The 19285-nt window shown below is 43.7% G+C and overlaps 1 protein-coding gene across 4 annotated transcripts in view; it reads right to left on the bottom strand.

Annotated features, from left to right (window-relative positions):
- Positions 1-4761: 4761 nt before the first annotated feature.
- The window catches only part of RPN2 (ribophorin II), a 57893-nt gene continuing 43369 nt past the window's right edge, over positions 4762-19285 (bottom strand). The window contains exons 12-18 of one of the 4 annotated variants that reach the window (XM_006089524.3): positions 18320-18514; positions 17035-17121; positions 15426-15521; positions 14068-14143; positions 9881-10010; positions 8378-8425; positions 4762-5098 (exon numbers count right to left, since the gene is read on the bottom strand). In XM_006089524.3, the coding sequence (XP_006089586.1) occupies positions 5086-5098; positions 8378-8425; positions 9881-10010; positions 14068-14143; positions 15426-15521; positions 17035-17121; positions 18320-18514 (645 nt within the window). In that variant the 3' untranslated portion in view covers positions 4762-5085. Of the gene's footprint in view, positions 5099-7478; positions 7501-8377; positions 8426-9880; positions 10011-14067; positions 14144-15425; positions 15522-17034; positions 17122-18319; positions 18515-19285 lie in introns of those variants that run through there. The other 3 variants (XM_023754472.1, XM_006089525.3, XM_014456537.2) reach the window with 3 other exon arrangements.

Below are 19285 nucleotides of genomic sequence, written 5' to 3'. Positions count from 1 at the left end.
GAACTTCCCTGCCAGCACCAGAATAGAAAGCCTTGGTTCTTCACAGCAGCGGTCGCCAACCTTTCGGACCTCACGGACCACCAGTGGTCCACGGACCACCGGTTGGCAACCGCTGCTTCACAGGGTTTAGGTCACCTGCTCTCCCTGGAAGCCCAGTTTACCTTCCAAGAAAGGATGTGAATCGTGGAAAAGCCTCGGCAAGGGGCCACTGTGGCAGAGGAGACAATATGAACAATGGAGAAACAAAAGCCCCCTCAAGAAAAAAAAAGGCTGGCCATTGAGGGCGGGCAGCTCACTTCAATCAAGAGCGGCAGACAGCTGAGAAACTGCCAAGGAACAAAGGAGGGGACTGCTGAATAGGGGACGCACTCAGGCCAGCCCCCAGCCCACTCCGTCCCCCAGCCCCACCTGCTCATCTCTTTCCTCCTCCTGTCACCACAGAAGCAAACACTGAGGGCTCTCTCAACTTCAATTAGTTTTTCAAATGAAATTGTGACCATTTGGGACCCACTGCTACTTGTGGTTTTCGAGGTGAATGCAATTACAAAGGCAGAAACCATGATGGCAACAATTCCGGTGCTTTATCACCATTAACAACGACACTAATGGAGTCTTAAAAGACTTAACCCCTCTCCACAGAGGTGCTGGGAGCTTCCTGTCCCGTGGGGATCCTACTTAAGACCAAAAGCTATTTTTCCCCCTAAAGAAATGCCCTAATCAATGAGGGACTCGTCGCTCTCAATGATAATCCCTTATGGTTGTACTGAAGTTCACAGAGAGGTTTCCCATGCATTATTGCATTTGCTCCCTACCACAGCCCTCAGAGAAAGGCAGAGCAGGGTGCAGGCCTCACATGGAGGTGAGAGGAGCAAAGCCAGGAACTGATTCCTGATTCTAGGGTGGTGCTCTTTGTTGTTTCAAGACTCCCAGCCCCTCAGGAAATGTGAGCTGGGCAATCAAGTGAAATAAAGAACAAGCAAACGTACATGGACTTGTTATAAACTGTTTCCTGGGCTCCGGCTAAAAGCACACAGGAAATAACAATAATACCTACACTAATCAGAGCAAACAGAGTCCATGCTAAGTGCCAGGCACTGTGGTATGTGCTTTGGGTGTGAGCTCAATTAATCCTTAGAAAGCCCTCAGAGGTATTATTCCAGCTTTTACTGATGGGACACAGGCCCAGAAAGGTTAAAAAAACAAACAAAAAAAAAGATGTCTAAGGACACACGTGAATTAGGGAATTCAGAGTGGGTCAGTTGGACTCTAAACTGCTGTGCTTAGTGCTCCTTAGAGAAGGCCCAGCACTACTGTGGTGTCAAAGAAAAACCAGAGATGCACAGCAGTAAAAATGTGGTTAAAACAGATTTTACTCAGGACTATTGCAACAGGGAAAAAGAGACCTCAGTACAGAACTTGACTCAATTCCAAATACTGCCTAGGCAAGCGAGAACTTATAGCCAAGGAGGAGGGTGGGGATCAGTGGGTGGAAACTTTAAGAGGAAATGCCAGGGGTCAGTGGGATTCTGGCTAAACCGACCTAACAGGATTCCCGAAGGCAGGTGAGGATGATCAGTTATCACTTGGGAAATGGTGGAGGAGAGGAACCAATCAGATATCAAGGTGATCAGACACTGAGTGTGGGGGTTTCTGGTTAAATGGACTCAGCAGGCTTCTCCCTAAAACTAGATTTTACAAGGAAGTGCACAGATGGGCCTTGGAGTAGATTTGGAAGCCTGACTAAAGGTTGGTCAAGCAAAGTATCTTTATCAGTGGTAATTTGAGCGACAAATCCAGTGGATTTCATTAGCTATAGGAATTAGCCTACTGTCAGCTCCGGTCTTCCCAGATTCTCTGTGCAGCCTTGCTCCAGAGCTGGTGCTAAGAGCCCTTCAAGAAGCTTCACCAGGTGGGAAGCCAGAGAGAGTGCATGAGTTGAGTTTCTGCCTCTGCCATATCCCAGCATAAAATTCTAGTTCCCTAGAATTTGTCATTGGTCCTAAAATAAAATCTATTCCCTTCACCATGGCCCTTAAAAGCCGTATTTGACCCTGGCCAGTGTGGCTCAGATGGTTGGAGCATCATCCTGTGCACCGAAGGGCCGCTGGTTCCATTCCCAGTCAGGGCACATACCCAGGTTTCGGGTTGGGTCCCCTATTGGGGTGCATACAGGAGGCAATAGATTGATGTTTCTCTCACATGGACGTTTCTTTCCCTCTCTCTCTTCCTTCCTCTCTAAAATCAGTAAAAGCATATTCTCGGGTTAAGATTTAAAAAAAAAAAAAAAGCAGGGAGCATTTTCTTAATCCTTTGAGATTTTGCTTCCCAGCAATTGTCATGTTTGGCTCAAATAAACTCATAGAAATTCTTTAAAAAAAAAAAAAGGCATTATTTGTTCAGTCGTCTGGGGATACTCCTTGCTAACTGCGCCCTAATTGCACTGGCCTACTTTCAGCTCAAATATGCCAAGATCTTGCCTCAGAGCCTTTGCATTTGTTAATTCTCTGCCTGGAGTCCTCTGCCCCAGCTCTGCAAAGGTTCCTTCTTGTCCTTCAGGTCAGTTTAGCTTTCCCAACCCCTCTAGATAAAACTGCTTCCTTTAGCCCTAGCTGGTTTGGCTCAGTGGATAGAGCGTCGGCCTGTGGACCCAAGGGTCCCAGGTTTGATCCCAGTCAAGGGCACATGCCCAGGGTTGCAGGCTGGATTCCCAGTGGGGGGGCATGCAGGAGGCAGCCGATCGATGAATCTCTCTTATCACTGATGTTTCTGTCTCTCCCTCTCCCTTCCTCTCTGAAATCAATATATATATATATATATATTTTAAAAACTGCTTCCTTTAAAGCCCTTCTCAAGTTTGTAATCATTTTGCTCCCTTTCCCCGTACCCTGGTTCTAAGTGGACCAAGGGCAGGGAATGTATGTCTTGCTCATTGCTGTAGTTCTGGGCACAGCACCAAGCCTGGCACGGCACAAATGTCTGCTGTTGCCTGATTCTCCAGTTCCCTCTGGGTCTGCAGGCCAGCCTGACCCAGCCTTGGTGCTCCTTAGCCTTGCCAGCCCTGCCTCTAGGAAGCCGTTGCCTGACTTCCTTTCTTCCAGCCACTGCACTTCTATCATCAGGCCCAGTTCCTCTTCCCCATAAGGCTGTCCATCAGGCCTCATCCTGTCTGTCTTCCAGAACTGTACAGGTCTGGTTACAGGGGTAACCAGCAGCCCGCCCAGCTCTCATCCCTTCCACACCACTCTAAGCTGAGGTCCCTAAGGGACACTAGAAGCCACCCAACAGCAATGGGAGGTCAACATCACATTTTCCCCTCAGGGTGGGATAAGCTACAACTTTTTTTTTAAAAGCAAGGCTTCAGTCCTATGTCCACAGGAGTGAAGTGGCAGGTGGAACAGCATGTTGTGGTATGCGGACTGACACCTGTGAGGGGCAGGGCTCTGGCACACTGGGAAGTGCTGGCCCCATCCATTGGGAGCTGCTATTCAGTTCCAGCTGATTATTACCAACTCTGAATCCAAAACCCCAAACCTAGATTTTTACATGAACTTTCTCAATTTGTAAATGTTAGCTACTAATTCAATTAAAAAAAAGTCATTATGGTCAAATAAAATGTATCTATAGGCCACCAGCTGCAACCTCCAGGAAGGTGAGGCCCTCTTCCCATCTTAGAGGCATCCCTGCAATTGCCCACATGGCCCTCTGGTCTGCAGAATCTCATTCAGAACTAGCCCCAAGTTCCAGTAACTCCTTTTGCCTTTTCCCAATTAATATCCCAATTTCCTCGCTGTAGTGAAGTCCAGCTTGGAAAGCAATCTGAATAAAAAACACTCTCTACCCCCAAATTCAATACTGTTAGGATTAGCTGCGTTTCAAAAGTTATCTAAATGTATTAGTTATGTTTCAATTAATAGAATTAGAAGCAATGAGCCAAAGTACATGACTTTGGGCCAGTTAGGAAAGATGCCAAGCACTGAGCCAAGTGCTTTAGATGCATGATACTGCTTGTCAGATGAGGTTATTATGTCTTTTACTGAAGAAAAAAAAGGAGGCTTAGAGAAGTTCAGGCCCTTGCCTAAAGTCCCTCACCCTAATAGTGGTAACAGCAGGTCTGCCTGACACTGAAGTCTATACACTTAACCACACCAATTCAACTTTACTTCTCTAAGTGGTGTTATATAACCCCCATGTGATGGTGGTCCTGGGCACAACCTCACAAGGGGTGTTCTTGAGATGTGTGTGATCCTCTAAGACAGTGGTTCTCAACCTTGGCTACACATTAGACTCACCTGGGGATCTTTTTAAAATCCTGATTTCTGGGCCTCATCCTCCGGAAATTCTGTTTCTTTGTTACTAATGTTGTGGGCCCCACCCCATAACCAGGAAACAGAATTTCCGGAGGATGAGGCCCCAGAAATCAGGATTTTAAAAAGATTCCCAGGTGAGTCTAATGTGCAGCCAAGGTTGAGAACCACTGCTCTAAGAGCTAAGATAATGCATGTGGTCAGCCTTCTTTTAAGACAATCCCTCCCCTTCCCCATTGCACACTGACACCAAACTTTCAAGGCAAAAGCAAAGCCTTCAGATACCAACAGGGCCCCTATGCAGACTGAAGAAAGAAAGGACACTGGCTTTTCCAGGTGAGAAGGACCAATGTGAAAGGGCCTGAAGAAACGTCCTGGCTATTGTGTCAACAATACTTCCCAACTAAGTCCTCGTGTGTGTGCCCCAGGAGTCCCACAGTCCAAAACTACTAGAATATACTCTCAATCAAGCCTTTATTCCCATTATTCCCTTTATTCCAAAACAGCTTTATTTGGGTAAGTTAAGAATATTCACAGCATCCTGCTAAGGCATCATGCCAAAGAAACAGAATATCTGGCCTCACAGGAATCTGCTGTGTTGGGGCAATAAAAAAAAAAAAAAAAAATTTAAAAAAAAGAGCAAAAAAATTCTAACCACAATTTCAACTTAGGTCTTTTTAAATAAAGTTTGTTTTTCATTCCTCTTTTCAAACTGAATTGTTCTTGATTTCTCTTCTTGACATTCATTTCAGGTTTCAGAGTTTCCTTTTGACTTCTGGAACTAATGTGCTGTTCTGAAAAATGGAGACAAATGCAAAATTATTGAAGGTTTCAATTTACTGTCATTGTTCCTAACCGGTGACAAGAGAGAGACCAAGGTACTCTCCTACTATAAGTTCCCATTAATAAAGGAATAATCATTTTTCTATGAATTCTATTTACTTATGCCCCATCTCATTTCACAAGAGTAAAAGAGCTAGTTCAAACTAAAACTGATGACAAGTTAAATAAAAATAATGAAACAAACTTGATAACTAAGAAAGTGATATGTGAAAATTTAAGATGAGGTAATTCCAGGCACACCTCTCACAGTGCAAGGCCAAAAAGACCGTGTAAATTTTTTTTTAAAAGATTTTTTATTGAGTTTTAGAGATCGAGGAAGGGAAGGGGAGAGAGAAACACTGATGTGAGAGCAAAACATTGATCAGCTGCCACACTGGCCAGGGCAAGACAGTATAAATTTTTATTATGTGAACAGAAAAGATGATTTAAAGAATGCTCATCTTCAACTTCCCAGACTCTAGGTCCACCAGCCAACATTTGGCCCTCATATAGCTAGGAAGACAACGTTCTGACCACTCAGTACAGAAACCTGCATGTGGTTATGTTCTTGCCAATGGTCAGAATCTAAATCTTAGAAAGAATGATCCTCAAATATGGGACTCAGCTCACAGAAAAATTTTAAGACGGAAAAAAACCACTAATCTCTTTATTCCTTCTTGCTGTAAGGCTGCCTGTCCCTAGACTTCAAGAAGTAATGGGGAAACACAAGAACAAAAATGACAATCTAGACAGACATTGTACAACTAGGAGGGTGACAACAGCAAGTAAGTGATTTGGTGGCTCTGGCAAGCAGACGCTGGGTGCTGACACACACGCTGTCCTCAGCAGGCAGTATATCCAGTGGTGAGGGCCGATGTGATGACACAATCTTGCAGATGGCTACCTTCAACTCAATTAATCAGCAGTTCCAAGGGGCAGGTACAGGCACAGAACTAATCCTGAGGGCTGAAGTGAGTGCTCCTAACTCCCTACCAACACTCAGGTACTTTAAAATGTGTGTTCCAAATGTTCACGTGGAGAGGATAGCATGAGTATGAAATGAGAACAGCTGGAAGGGTAGTGGCCCACAAGCCTTTAATCCTGGCTAAGATGTTATGCCCCTGATCACATCAATGTATGTCCTCAAATAAAAACCACCTAGCTACCAGGGACTTTCCTTTAAAATCCAGCCCTGGCCGGTGCACTCAGTGGTTAGAGCATTGGTCCTCACACAGAAGGGCCTCAGGTTAGGGTCAAGGGCACTGGGCTGTAGAGTCCAACCCTGGCCCCAATCAGGGTGTGTGCGGGAGGCAACCAATCACTGGTTCTCTCTTACATTTCTTTCTCTTTCTCTCTCTCTCTCCCTCTCTCCCCTCCCCGCCTCCTTTCTACTCTCAAAGGAAATATCCTTGGGTGAGGATTTTAAAAAAAAAATCCTAGGTCTCAACTTCAGAAAGTCCTAAACATCCAAATAATCAAGGATTATTTCCTCTCTTTCAAGCAATATGATTTGGGGACAGTAGGGTGAGGGCAGGCTATCTAAAAATCAAGAAAGACAAAATCAATCTTTGAAAAATTAAAGAGCTCAGTATTTAGCAGAAAGGACCAGTTCTGAAAGCAAATCTCAGACAGAGCATGTATGTACTTTAGGATAAAACCAAATGGAAATGGCTAAGGAATGAGGACGGGGAGGAGGACTCACTAAAAAGGGACACAGGGGCACTTTTTGGAGTGTGGAAATAGGCTATATCTTGATTGAGGTGGTGTTTACACTATTGTATGTGTTTGTCAAGATTCACAGAATTCTACACTAAAAAGGGTGAATTTTACTTTATGTAAGTTAAACCTGAAAAAATAAAATTTAGTTTCTTTTTGTGTTGAGGATGAGACATTTCAATTTATGGTCACACATCAGTGAAAAGGCTCTACAGTCTATGCTTTTGTTGATTTTTTTTTATTTTCAGAGGATTAAAAATTAGATGGCTTCATTGCTCTGGCAGGGAAAGCAATTTCCACAGAAAGAGATGAGGGAGAACATGACTAGAAAATTCAAATACTTCCACCCTCTTTTTGATCTAGTACAGGGGTCAGCAAACTATGCCCCAAGGGCCAAATCCAGCCCACTGCCTGTTTTTATAAGTAAAGTTCTATTGGAACACAGCCATGCTCATTTATTTTCATAGTCTGTAGCTGTTTTCACATTACAGTGGCAGAGCTGAGTAGTTCTAACAGAGACCGTATGGTCTTCGAAACCTAAAGTACTATCTGGCTCTTTCCAGAAAACTTTTGCCGATCCCTGGTCTAGAGGAGCTGATCAATGAAGCATCAGACTCTCCTCCTCGCTTCCACTTCATCTTTGTTCGAGGACTAATACCTGCATGGAGAATGGGTGATATTTCACACGACATTTCAGTCACACAGGGAGCAGCCCTGATCCATATCCTAAACTCTAGGAATCTGGGTTCTGATACTGGCTTTGCTCTGTGGCCATCAGTCCATAATTTAGAGTCTCACCAAACCAACAGTTTGACCCAACCAAAGATTAGTGTTACAGAAAGGCCTAGAAACCATGACAAGGCGTGCCAGGATTTGTCATCAGATCATCATAAAATGAATTTAGATGTTCTGAATGGGGTTCCCTTTTAAGAAGTCCAAGGCTGGACCTGTCTTATCTCGACTCTGTTCTCCTATAAACATAGAGAGAGGGACTATTACCTAAAAAGTACCCCATGAGCCCAGCCAGCACAGTTCAGTAGTTGAGTGTCAACCTATGAACCAGGAGATCACAGTTCGTTTCCTGGTCAGGGCACATGCCCAGGTTTGCGGGCTCAAACCCCAGTGTGGGGCATACAGGAGGCAGCTGATCAATGATTCTCGCTCATCATTTATGTTTCTCTCTCTCTATCCCTCTCCCATTCTCTCTGAAATCAATAAAAATATATTTAAAAAAATTAAAAAGTACCCCATGAGACATTAGGGAGAATGGAGTTATATAGTTAAAGCCAGGTCAAGGTTGCTCTGCTGCAAAATTACCTCACCCACTGGGCTAACTCAAGGGGCTTTGGCTTTTGCCCCGGGGCAGTCACAACCTGGGCCAGAAAGTGGGAAAATGGCCTCAGGATTCAGCTTTGGTTTAGGGATGGGTGGGGAGGAATGAGTGGGCTGCAAACTAGGTAAGTAACTGACATGCATGAGGCAGGCAAGGGGGGAAAGGGGCCCTGCTTCTGGATGAGACCGCCCTTCATCGTTACCGTAATGTCCTATATTTTGCCAATCTACTGCTCTGCTCTGCAGCGATCCTGCCAAAGGAAAGAGGGATTGAGAATCAAGAAAGGACAGTGAGAAGAGAAATAAGCTGAGAAAAGAAATGGCAAACACCCAACCAGAGCTTTCTTTAGGGTCACTGACTTTCCCAGTGTTTGTTTTAGGACTCACACATGGCAATGTAAGAATGGGCTTTAACCTTCTGTATGGGATGTATTGGGGGGCGGTGGAATAAGAATCATGATCTCTTTCTCCAAAAAATGTACACAATTTTAGGATTCCAGATTAGGAACTCATGCTAAGTGGGATTTCAATCAAATGGTTTCCACCCTTATCTCCCCTTGATTTTGTTTGTCTTGTGGGGCAACTTCCAGAAATAAGAGAACTCAGCAGAGTATGGCCTTGAGCTCCCTGGAGCCTAGACTTGTTGCTGCACGGTAAAGGGGCTCAGAAAACCTAGCCCTTTCTCAGATGTAATGCATAGCTGCCAAATGAAGGCTGCTGGAGGGGCAGCAAAATGAACAGCTGCCACTGCTGGTGCTAAGGGAAGCTCTGGTGGAATCTGGATCATTCAGGGCAGTCCAGGTACACGTCGGGGCTGGGTCTCGACGGTGAGGCCCTAGAAAGCTCACAATGGAGATTCAGGCAGGGATGAGATGTGTGGCTCTCCCACCCACTAATGATCTCTGAGAAGGCTTCTCTCTGATCTGATCAACTTAATCAGCAGCCGTGTTGAAGGGCACACTACTGAATTACATTCTTCCAGCAAAAGTCCTGGAGAGGAGAAAGCAGGACATGTCTAAAAATGCTAACTTCCAAAGGAGAAAGCAAGTCTGACCCTCTTTTACTGACCTTCACATGGCTGAAATCACCCAAGTTCTAATAAAGTCAAATCAATGAGAAACACCTATGTGACATTTAAATGTGCCCCTAATCCAGGTTCAAAAGTCAAGATGCCATCACATGAGATCTGATCAGTGTGTGAACCTAACATTGTCTGGTTCTTGGGGACGTGGTATGGGCTACTGAGCAGTGAGGCTGTTTCTGGGGGAAGAGCATGGACCTTCATGCTCAGGAGGAAAAGCTCCGGGAGCCTGTGGGGGTTACAGAGAAGTAACCCCCTGGGGCAGGGGAGGAGGGCAGGGTTCTCTGGGGCAGCAGAGGAGAACATTGTTATACAGGCCAGCACATTAACAACAATCTTCTGCCACATGTCCTAATCCATTTTAATCTTCATAAGACAATTATTTTCTTCTCATGTTCTAATGTGTCAGGGTATAAATGGCTGGGATTTTAAAACATTTAAAGCTGACTACCAAGGCTCTTTTCTGACTTAAAAAGGCTTCTGTATTGGGCTGGATTAACATGCCACACTTGTCCCTAAGGATATAAATATTTTACCACATACCGTTGTTCAGAAAGTTGGGGGAGCAGAGCTAACAAAACATTTCTAATCCCACTCTGGGACCGTGGTCCATCCCCAATCTTACCTTTTGATTGCCTGCTGGGCCAGCATACGATTGCCAGCCAGAAATGTCACACTACCCAAGATGGCCAGGTACTTCAGAGTCTGGAACATGTTGAGCTGAGTCCAGTAGACATACATGAGCCCCAGCATAGCTACAAGAACAGGCACCGTGAAAACCAATTAAATGAAACAGTGACAACAAACTGGGGCAGAGGACAGTGAGGAGCAGTAATTGCTAGATCCAAAAAAGGTCTGTATTTCTAGACCAGCTTGTTTTATTTCTTTTATCTGATACCAAAAAAATAGATAACTCAATATACTTGCCTCTCAGCCTTCACTATCAAGAAATCCAGAGGTGCCAAAACCGGTTTGGCTCAGTGGATAGAGCGTCGGCCTGCGGACTGAAAGGTCCCAGGTTCGATTCCGGTCAAGGGCATGTACCTGGGTTGCGGGCACATCCCCAGTGGGAGATGTGCAGAAGGCAGCTGATTGATGTTTCTCTCTCATCTATGTTTCTAACTCTGTCTCTCTCCCTTCCTCTCTGTAAAAAAATCAATAAAATATATTAAAAAAAAAAAAAGAAAAAAAAGAAATCCAGAGGTAAAAACCAGACCTCAGCTACTTTATCTTATTCCACAGTCTGACTCACATAGATTTTCTTTAATGTCAATTTTTTTAAACATTATTGTTATTCTTGGGACTCATTTTATTTTGAAAATTCTGAATAAAAACATACAGGATTAAATAAATAAATAATTTCCTTTTTCTTAAAATTTTTTAAAATATGTTTTTATTAATTTCAGAGAGGGAGAGAGAGATAGAAACATCAATGATGACAGAAAACCATTGATTGGCTGCCTCCTGCACGCCCCCCACCTGGGATCAAGCCAGCAACCCAGGCATGTGCCCTTGACCAGAATGGAATCTGGGACCCTTTAGTCCACAGGTCGATGCTCTTATTCACTCAGCCAAACCGGCTAGGGCCTTAAAATTTTTTAAAGGATAATTTGCCACTGTGCCTAGGAGGACTGAGGAGGCTTAGTGAAAAGGGCTCAGGCCTGCGCATTGAGAGTCCAGGGTTCTGGTCCAGGCCCTGCCCTTCCATCCACTTAATTTCTCTGAGCCTAAATTCTCATCTATCAAATATGGATCATAATTCCTGCCCTGGTCACTCCCATCAGAGTTGTAATGAGAATCAAATGAGGGGATGTGCACACAAAGCATTCTGGCAAGAAAAGTCACGGCTCTAAACAAATTTATATTCAGGTTTTGTTCTCAACCTGACCCAGGAGGCTATCACTCAAATCCAGTAACTGGACTGGAGAGAAAGGTCATTCTATCAATTTTGCCCAGAAGATGATGAATGAACTACAGTGGGGGTTGTTAACCATTTTTGAGGTCATGGACCACTGTGAGAATCTGATAAAAGTTATAGACCAGTGATGGCGAACCTATGACACACGTGTCAGAGGTGACACGCGAACTCATTTTTTTGGTTGATTTTTCTTTGTTAAATGGCATTTAAATATATAAAATAAATATCAAAAATATAAGTCTTGGGAGAAACCAAGATGGCGGCATAGGTAAACACCGGAGTTTGCTGCCTTGAACAACCACTTCAAAAATACAACTAAAAGACGGAACGGACATCACCCAGAACCACAGGAAGGCTGGCTGAGGAGAGACTCTTCAACTAGAAGGAAAAACAACAGCATTACGAGGCTTAGAGGAGGCGCAGTGTGGAAAATTTAAAGGTACGGTGGTGCGGCGGTGCGCGCGCAAAGCGGGCTGGTGGCTGAGGGCGCGGTTGTCGTTTTCAATCAGGAGTGAGTCTCAGACTCTGGGCTACAGATCCGGGCGAGTCTCTAGGGACCCTGACTCAAACGGGAGAAGCGGGACTGTCTGGCTACAGTCCCTCCGAGGTTTGCAGCGGTTACGGGGACAGAGAGGCAGAGCCCCTGGAGACGGACTGAGAGCAGCCATAGCTGCTCCCTCCCCCCGCCCTGTTGAGCCCGCCCCGCCCAAGCCCTGCGCACAGCCATTTGCCCATCGCCTCAGGCAAAGGCTGGACTAGCGCCTCCCCAGAGGACTGAAGTTTTCCACACAGCTGATTCCTATAGCCAGTCGGCCTGGTGGTCAAATCCCTCTAGTGTTAACTACAACAATTAAGGCTTGGCTAGAACAAGACTGCGCACAAAGACCACAAGGGGGTGCACCAAGAAAGCATAAAAGATGCGGAGACAAAAAAACATGACAGAAATGGAGGATATGGAGCTAAGAATCGCAATTTTGAGGGCTTGCAAAAAACTTGTGGAGAGCCTCACGAAAACTAATGAGACCCTCGATGCTACCCTCGATGCTACGATAAAGAAATTAGAAAGTAAGCATACACGGACTGAAATAAAGAATATTATACCCAATAGCAGACCAGAGGAGCACAAGAATCAAACCAAAGATTCGACAAAAAACACCCAACTGGAAAAGCAAAATGAAAAAAGAATCCGAAAGTGTGAAGATAGTGTAAGGAGCCTCTGGGACAGTTTCAAGCGGAATAATATCAGAATTATTGGGGTGCCAGAAGATGAGAGATAGCAAGATTTTGAAAACCTATTTCAAGAAATAATGGCAGAAAACTTCCCCCACCTGGTGAAAGAAATGGACTTACAGGTCCAAGAAGCGCAGAGAACCCCAAACAAAAGGAATCCAAAGAGGACCACACCAAGACATATCATAATTAAAATGCCAAGAGCAAAAGACAAAGAGAGAATCTTAAAAGCAGCAAGAGAAAGAGGCTCAATTACCTACAAGGGAATACCCATACGACTGTCACCTGATTTCTCAACAGAAACTTTGCAGGCCAGAAGGGAATGGCAAGAAATATTCAAAGTGCTGAATACCAAGAACCTACAACCAAGATTACTTTATCCAGCAAAGCTATCATTCAGAATTGAAGGTCAGATAAAGAGCTTCACAGACAAGGAAAAGCTAAAGGAGTTCATCACCACTAAACCAGTATTATACGAAATGCTGAAAGGTATCCTTTAAGAAGAGGAAGAAGAAAAAGGTAAAGATACAAATTGTGAACAACAAACAAGCATCTATCAACAAGTGAATCTAAGAATCAAGTGAATAAATAATCTGATGTACAGAATGAACTGGTGATTATAATGAATCAGGGACATAGAAAGGGAATGGACTGACTATTCTTGGGGGGGAAAGGGGAATGTGAGATTCGGGAAGAGACTGGACAAAAATCGTGCACCTATGGATGAGGACAGTGGGTGGGGAGTGAGGGCGGAGGGTGGGGCGGGAACTGGAAGGAGGGGAGTTATGGAGGGGGGGAGAGAAACAAATGTAATCTGAACAATAAAAATTTAATAAAAAAAAAATATATAAGTCTTTGTTTTACTATGGTTGCAAATATCAAAAAATTTCTATATGTGACACGGCACCAGAGTTAAGTTAGGGTTTTTCAAAATGCTGACACACCGTGCTCAAAAGGTTCGCCATCACTGTTATAGACTCTCTCTTTCCCCAGAAAAGAACAGATACACATTTGCCTAGAATTTCAAGGGATTCATCTGTGGTCCCCTAAAGAACCCACGCACTATGGACACAAGAGGGTCTCCTGAAAGAGTCAAATAAATTAGAAAAGAATATGAAAGTGAAATGCAAGGCAACACTGATCCAATGGTGTTGCAGCCTTTGAAATGCTTAGCTGATTTGTGAATTGAAGTTTAGGTCCTAAGTTCTCAAGAGAACAATGCAGGACAGGGTGTCTGACTGTGGAAAAAACTGTTTTCTATTACTGTCCAAACACAGCCGCCAGCAAATGTGAAGATTGATACCTTGGGGAAAGATAACCTCTGGAAACTACATTAATGCTCTTTGTCCAGGAAGATGGCTCAATGTAAAGATACGATAAGTGAGTAATCTCTGGAAATGAACAGGGCTATTAAATGAGGGTAAATGGCCTGCCAACAGCAGCCTATTACAATGAAACCCAATATAATGACAGCTGTTCTAAGCTGATGGCCCAAACAGGTTTATCATCATATTAACTGTCCTAAAAGGCCAGGAGGAAGAGGGAAATGTTATACTATTAAGTCATTATAGTTAATAGGCTGTGGGTCTACTTAACAGGGCGTTTGCGTGGGCAGGCTAAATGTCAGAGGAGGTTAAATGGAATTAGCAGCCGGGAGCACTTACCAGCATGTCCCAGGTGAAAGATAATCGTGCTAGGAGCAAAAGTAAAGTTGGAGATATTGGCACCAATCCGGATCCACTAAACAATGGGGAGAAATAAATTAAAAAGACTTTACAATATGAAAGGGAGGCAACACCTGGCATGTCAATGCTAGTCCAATGAACAATCCTAAGGGCTTACAAGTTCATGCATACTTGGACAGGGAATTTTCCCAAGTGACAATTAACCTATTCTAAGTCTTTAGGAAAAAGTGTTCCTTTTTTTTCCCTTTAGAAAGGCATTCCAACACCTGCTCTCAAATGTGCTTGGGTAACTCAAACCTGAACATCATATATTGACAGCAAACTTTTCTATTTTAAAATAAGTGAACCCATGAAGCTGAAAGGTCAGAAAATGCGTTCATGATAAAGTAACTGGCACCCCTGCTATTTCCTCTAAGTATTGGTAAGATAAACCCACTGGCAGCTGGTAGGATGCGTGCTCTTGCTGTGGGTTCCTTGGGTTTTGAAATTCTGATCTCTCAAATATGACAACAGGTACCCATACCCTAGGGTCTGGTTTCTGAAAGCTTGTGGCATGCCTTTCAGATTTATATTGACCAATAATTATTTTATTAATATCAATGAATGAATTAGGAACAGGCAATTTTCCAAAAGTAAGATCTAATGAGTTGCTAATTTTCTGAACTTTGATGATATGAATCTGTTTATCATTTTTAAAAAGAAAAATAATTAATTTGTAAAAAATTTTCAAATAATACTTTAAAGCATAAAAGGTAAAAATTTCTTTTCTCTATACTCCTTAAAAAGACCTCTCCTTAGAGGTAACCCTATCCTAACCCCTTGTCTTCTTCACTCAATAAGACATCCTAGCAATCTTGTCATATCAGCATATAAATCTATCCATTCTTTTAATAAACTGCATATTATTCCACAGTATGGATGTCCCCATAGTTTATAAAGACTTTAGGTTGCTTATAGTTTCATGCTCCAGTGCTGAAATGCACAGCCTCTGTACTCTATTTTTATATAGCTATAGGCGTTGGAGCCTTTTTTATTTTTCTCCCACACCTCATCTGAACATTCCTAGATAGAGCATCCCAGTCCATACACCCTTATCATTTTCAATGGCCATTGGGTACTTTCTCATGCCCCTTATTAATGGAGTGGTTTATTTGGCTGCTTCCCCATAGCGGGGACTTTTAGTTATTCTAAAAGTTTTTGACCATTGGTGCAGGTCACAGCTGCTGGACCTCTTTGGAGCTGTGCTGAGGCCAGAGCACAAAGCCTCCTTTGGAACAGCTACATCTGCTGAATCTGGCGCCAGACATACGCTGCCCATGCTAATCACAGCTACTTACCAGAGCAAAGAGCAGGAGCAAGGGCGAGAGGATCAGGGCAGTGAATGTATTAGACACCACTGTGGGGGGCCTCTTCTCAGGCTCACGGAACAGGTGCTACCAAAATAAGTCACACCAAGAATATTTAAGAACATGCCCTTCCCAGTAGGAGCTGCCATGTTTACCAGGGTCCAAAATGCCAATGACAGTCAAGATGAGGAACTGTCTCTCAGAGGCTAAAACCCCCTGGCAATGAATGGCCACTTGGCCTTTTGCCTCATCTCAATGCTGGTTTCTGATCCCAGAGGTCTCCTTTCAAAGACAATACACTAGTCTCAGCTCACTACTTGGCCAACCCTCTTTATCCCTTCAAAGACTCATTGCCATTTAGAGGTTGGGGAAATGCAATCCATCAAGTGGCATTTGCCTAGTATCAAAGAGGGAGCCCAGGTATATGAATGGCTTGAGCAACACACCCAAGGCAGGAGTCTGGATTTTTTAATGCTTCTGGGTCTCCAGGGTGGGACTATCCATCATATGTCACTCCCCCACTTAAGTCAGCTAACTGGTGTTAACCTCACTCTCTTTAACACAGTCCTACTCTAGCCTTGGGGCCCTTGTCTTTTTTTTTTTTTTTAATAGTGAAATAAGAGTAGTCTGCTTGGAATACTTCAACATTAATTTACACATAGGTTTCCACATTACTACAGTAAGATCATTTCTCATGAATGCAAAATAATTCACTGAGTGGAGCACCTCAGTTTTCTTAACCAGTGATGAAACTGTTGAACAATTCTTGTGCTTATTTTGAAAGTGTTTTAGAAACTTTTTAAAGCCTTTCTTGCCTTATCCATTTTCATTATCTGCTGTTTTTTTGTTTTGTTTTTTAAATCCTTATCCCAGGATATTTTTCCCATTGATTTTTATAGACTGGAGGGGGGCAGGGAGAGAGGAAACATTGACATAAGACACATTCATTGCCTCCCGCACAAGCACTGACTGGGGCAGGGGATGGAACCTGCAACTGAGGTATGTGCCCTTGACCAGTAATCACACCCACGACCCTTAGATCCAAGGGCTGATGCTCTAACCACTGAGTAACCGGCCAGGGCTATCTATCCATTATCTGTTTTGATCCTCACAGTAGTCTGTGCGCTGCGCTGGGCAGGGATCGCTAATATTTGTGTGCAAGGAAGGTGAATCCCAGAAGAGAGGAAGAATTTACCTCGGGGAGGAAAGCCCTGTTGTCCCAGCTGAGTTTTCCACCAGTCAGCCCCATCAGCCCTGATTTATGTAGGAGCAGGCAGAAAGAAAGCCAAGCCCAGCTTTGCTATAGCTGTCAGGCAGTGATCTCAGGCTGTACCTCCTGGATGTTTAGGAAAAACAGACTCGAGTTCTGAGATTGTCTACAACTACCTGCTTTCTGAGAGCTGGTCACAGGGCTCTTTGAGCCAGTTTTGTCATCTCTAGAATGCGATTGATATATGCTCTGCCTAATTCACAGGGTGGTGAGGACCAAACTATACAGCATTATACAGACAGGTTAAAGAAGGGCCCAGAGCCATTGTCCAGAGTTCTGCTGCCATTTCACATTTCCTTGTGCTTAGTGGAGAAGCCTCTTGAAATATACCTGAATTTCCTGTTTGGGGGTGAAAAGATTCTTGGACAGGACAGTCGATGGAGCATCTTCCTCAGGGAACTTGATGACCACATCAGCCTAAAAGAGTAAGAGCATCTTTAAAGTCACAGGGGCAGAGAAGGGGGTAAGATTCACTAGCACAATAGTACCCCCTAACTCACATCCAGGATCATAACTGGAAAAAGTTCCAAGCAGTCCAATCACTTCTAAGTCAGCAAACTGAGGCAGTAAAAATTTCAAGAACAAAATAATAATTTGTTGAAAATGTTTTTTAGAGCAAGAATTCCAATTTTCTACTAGCCTGGTGAGCTGCTTAATACAAAAATCTCAGCTGGTACTCAGGCTGTTACAGCTGCAATCAGAAAACACTCAGTGTCCCTGGGAAGTGTGATTTAGTCACAGAAAAAAAAGAAAAAAAGAAATGAAAATGCGGTCTCATACAAAAAGCAGCCCAAAGTCCAGGAGAAGAAAAGGAGCTTTGAATACAACACAAGAAACACAGCTGCCCCTTTGTCTTGCAAAGGGAGCCAACCACCATTCAAGGATGCAATTTGGCCTCTGTTACCTTTCCAATCTCTTTGTCTACTGCTGCTGACCAGATTCATCAGGTGCTCCAGTAAAATAGACCCACACACATTGCAGTGAAAGTACCTCAGGCTGTTCCCCAGTGATCAGCCCACAGCCTCATATACTATTCTGATAAACCCTTGTAATTCTTCAATACCTAGCTCAAATGCCATGTTTTTTAAGAAGTTTTCTCTTATCAATTGAGATACACAGGTGAAAGGCACTATGTAAACTATGACATGTTATGCAAATGTTATTAGTTTATTAGCATTTTGAATATCCTATAATTCAATGTTCCACACCATCCTGGTTGTTACTGGAACTCAAATCTTACCCCAACCCCAATCCCACAAGGTATACCATATCTAGCAGTTATGTATCCTACATAGTGTTTTGATGTAATATGAAAACCTTCTTCTAGTATAACTTTTATAGAAATTTTCTAGAACCCACGAGGGCAAATATATACTTCATTCATTCACTCGATTACTGTTTATTAAGCATCTACTATGTGCCAGGCTATATCATGCCCCTAAGACTACTAATAGTGACAGCACACAGCCCCTCACCTCACAATGCATATTTGTTGCCCCGTGAATGGCACAGGCAAGGCTAGGGTAAAAAAACCCAGGCCCCTGAAAAGGAACCGCCTGTGTCTGACTGTGGCACAGCCACTCTTGCCTAGGTCAAGGTGCATTTAGGCACATACCACATTCCAAAGGATTGGGTTCTTCAAAGTGGCATCTCCGATGATCAAGTAGAGAGTGTAGATGCCAGAGGCAGAGTCAAATTCGATCTTTCTCTCCGAAGTATCCAGTTCAAACTTGTACACATTCTTGCTGTCCGGCTCAGCTACAAACACTACTTCCTGGCCAGTCTTCTGGTTATGGAGTCGGACAAATGTCTAGATGAAACAATAATATTGTATCTTATCTGATAATTTAAAAACTCCCTCAGGGCCCAATACTGAATCAATGAGGCAGCAGACTGCTGACTCTTTCAACACAGTGAGAGCTCCTGCCTGAGAGAGCGGAAGGAGTGGCTATCCCACCCTGGTTCCTGGCTCAGGCAGCAGAGATAACTTTTGCTAGCATAAGAAATTTAACTTAGGGATGCAGCCAATTCTTGACACTTGGAGGATGAATGCCCAGTTTGTGGATGATTTAAGCCCTTTGCTGTTGCTGCAATTTCTTCTTCCTGCCAGCCTTTTGGCCACTTCACTGCCCAATTAACTTCTTCACCAGAGGATAAAAAGAAGGGAAATGAGGTGGAACTGTGAGAGGCCCATTTTCAATTTCCTACTGCCTCCAGCTAAAGATTTAGTAGTGCAGGCTTGGAGACTGATAGCAAGGCAGAGTTCTAATCAAGCAGAGCAGCTTGGTGTCACTGAGAGCGCCCAGGCTTTGAAGACAGACAGACTTGGATCCACTACTTATTAAGTGCAGGTTACTTAACCTCCTTAGGCCTTGATTTCATCTTTATGACAGTAAGATTAACTTCAACGTGCAGTATATCTGTGTGAAGATTATGTATACAAAGCATTTAGCACAGGACCTCATGTACTCTAGCTGGTCAACAACGAACAGCAGCCGATATTATCAATATGATGGTGCCAGTCTAATCACTTTATCCCCCCAATGCCATAAGAAACTAAGGTTTCTCTACATTATAACTG

The sequence above is a fragment of the Myotis lucifugus genome, unplaced genomic scaffold (genome assembly GCF_000147115.1).
Source record: "Myotis lucifugus unplaced genomic scaffold, Myoluc2.0 scaffold_60, whole genome shotgun sequence".
Taxonomy (NCBI): domain Eukaryota; kingdom Metazoa; phylum Chordata; class Mammalia; order Chiroptera; family Vespertilionidae; genus Myotis; species Myotis lucifugus.
This window is presented reverse-complemented; position numbering and strand designations above follow the sequence as displayed.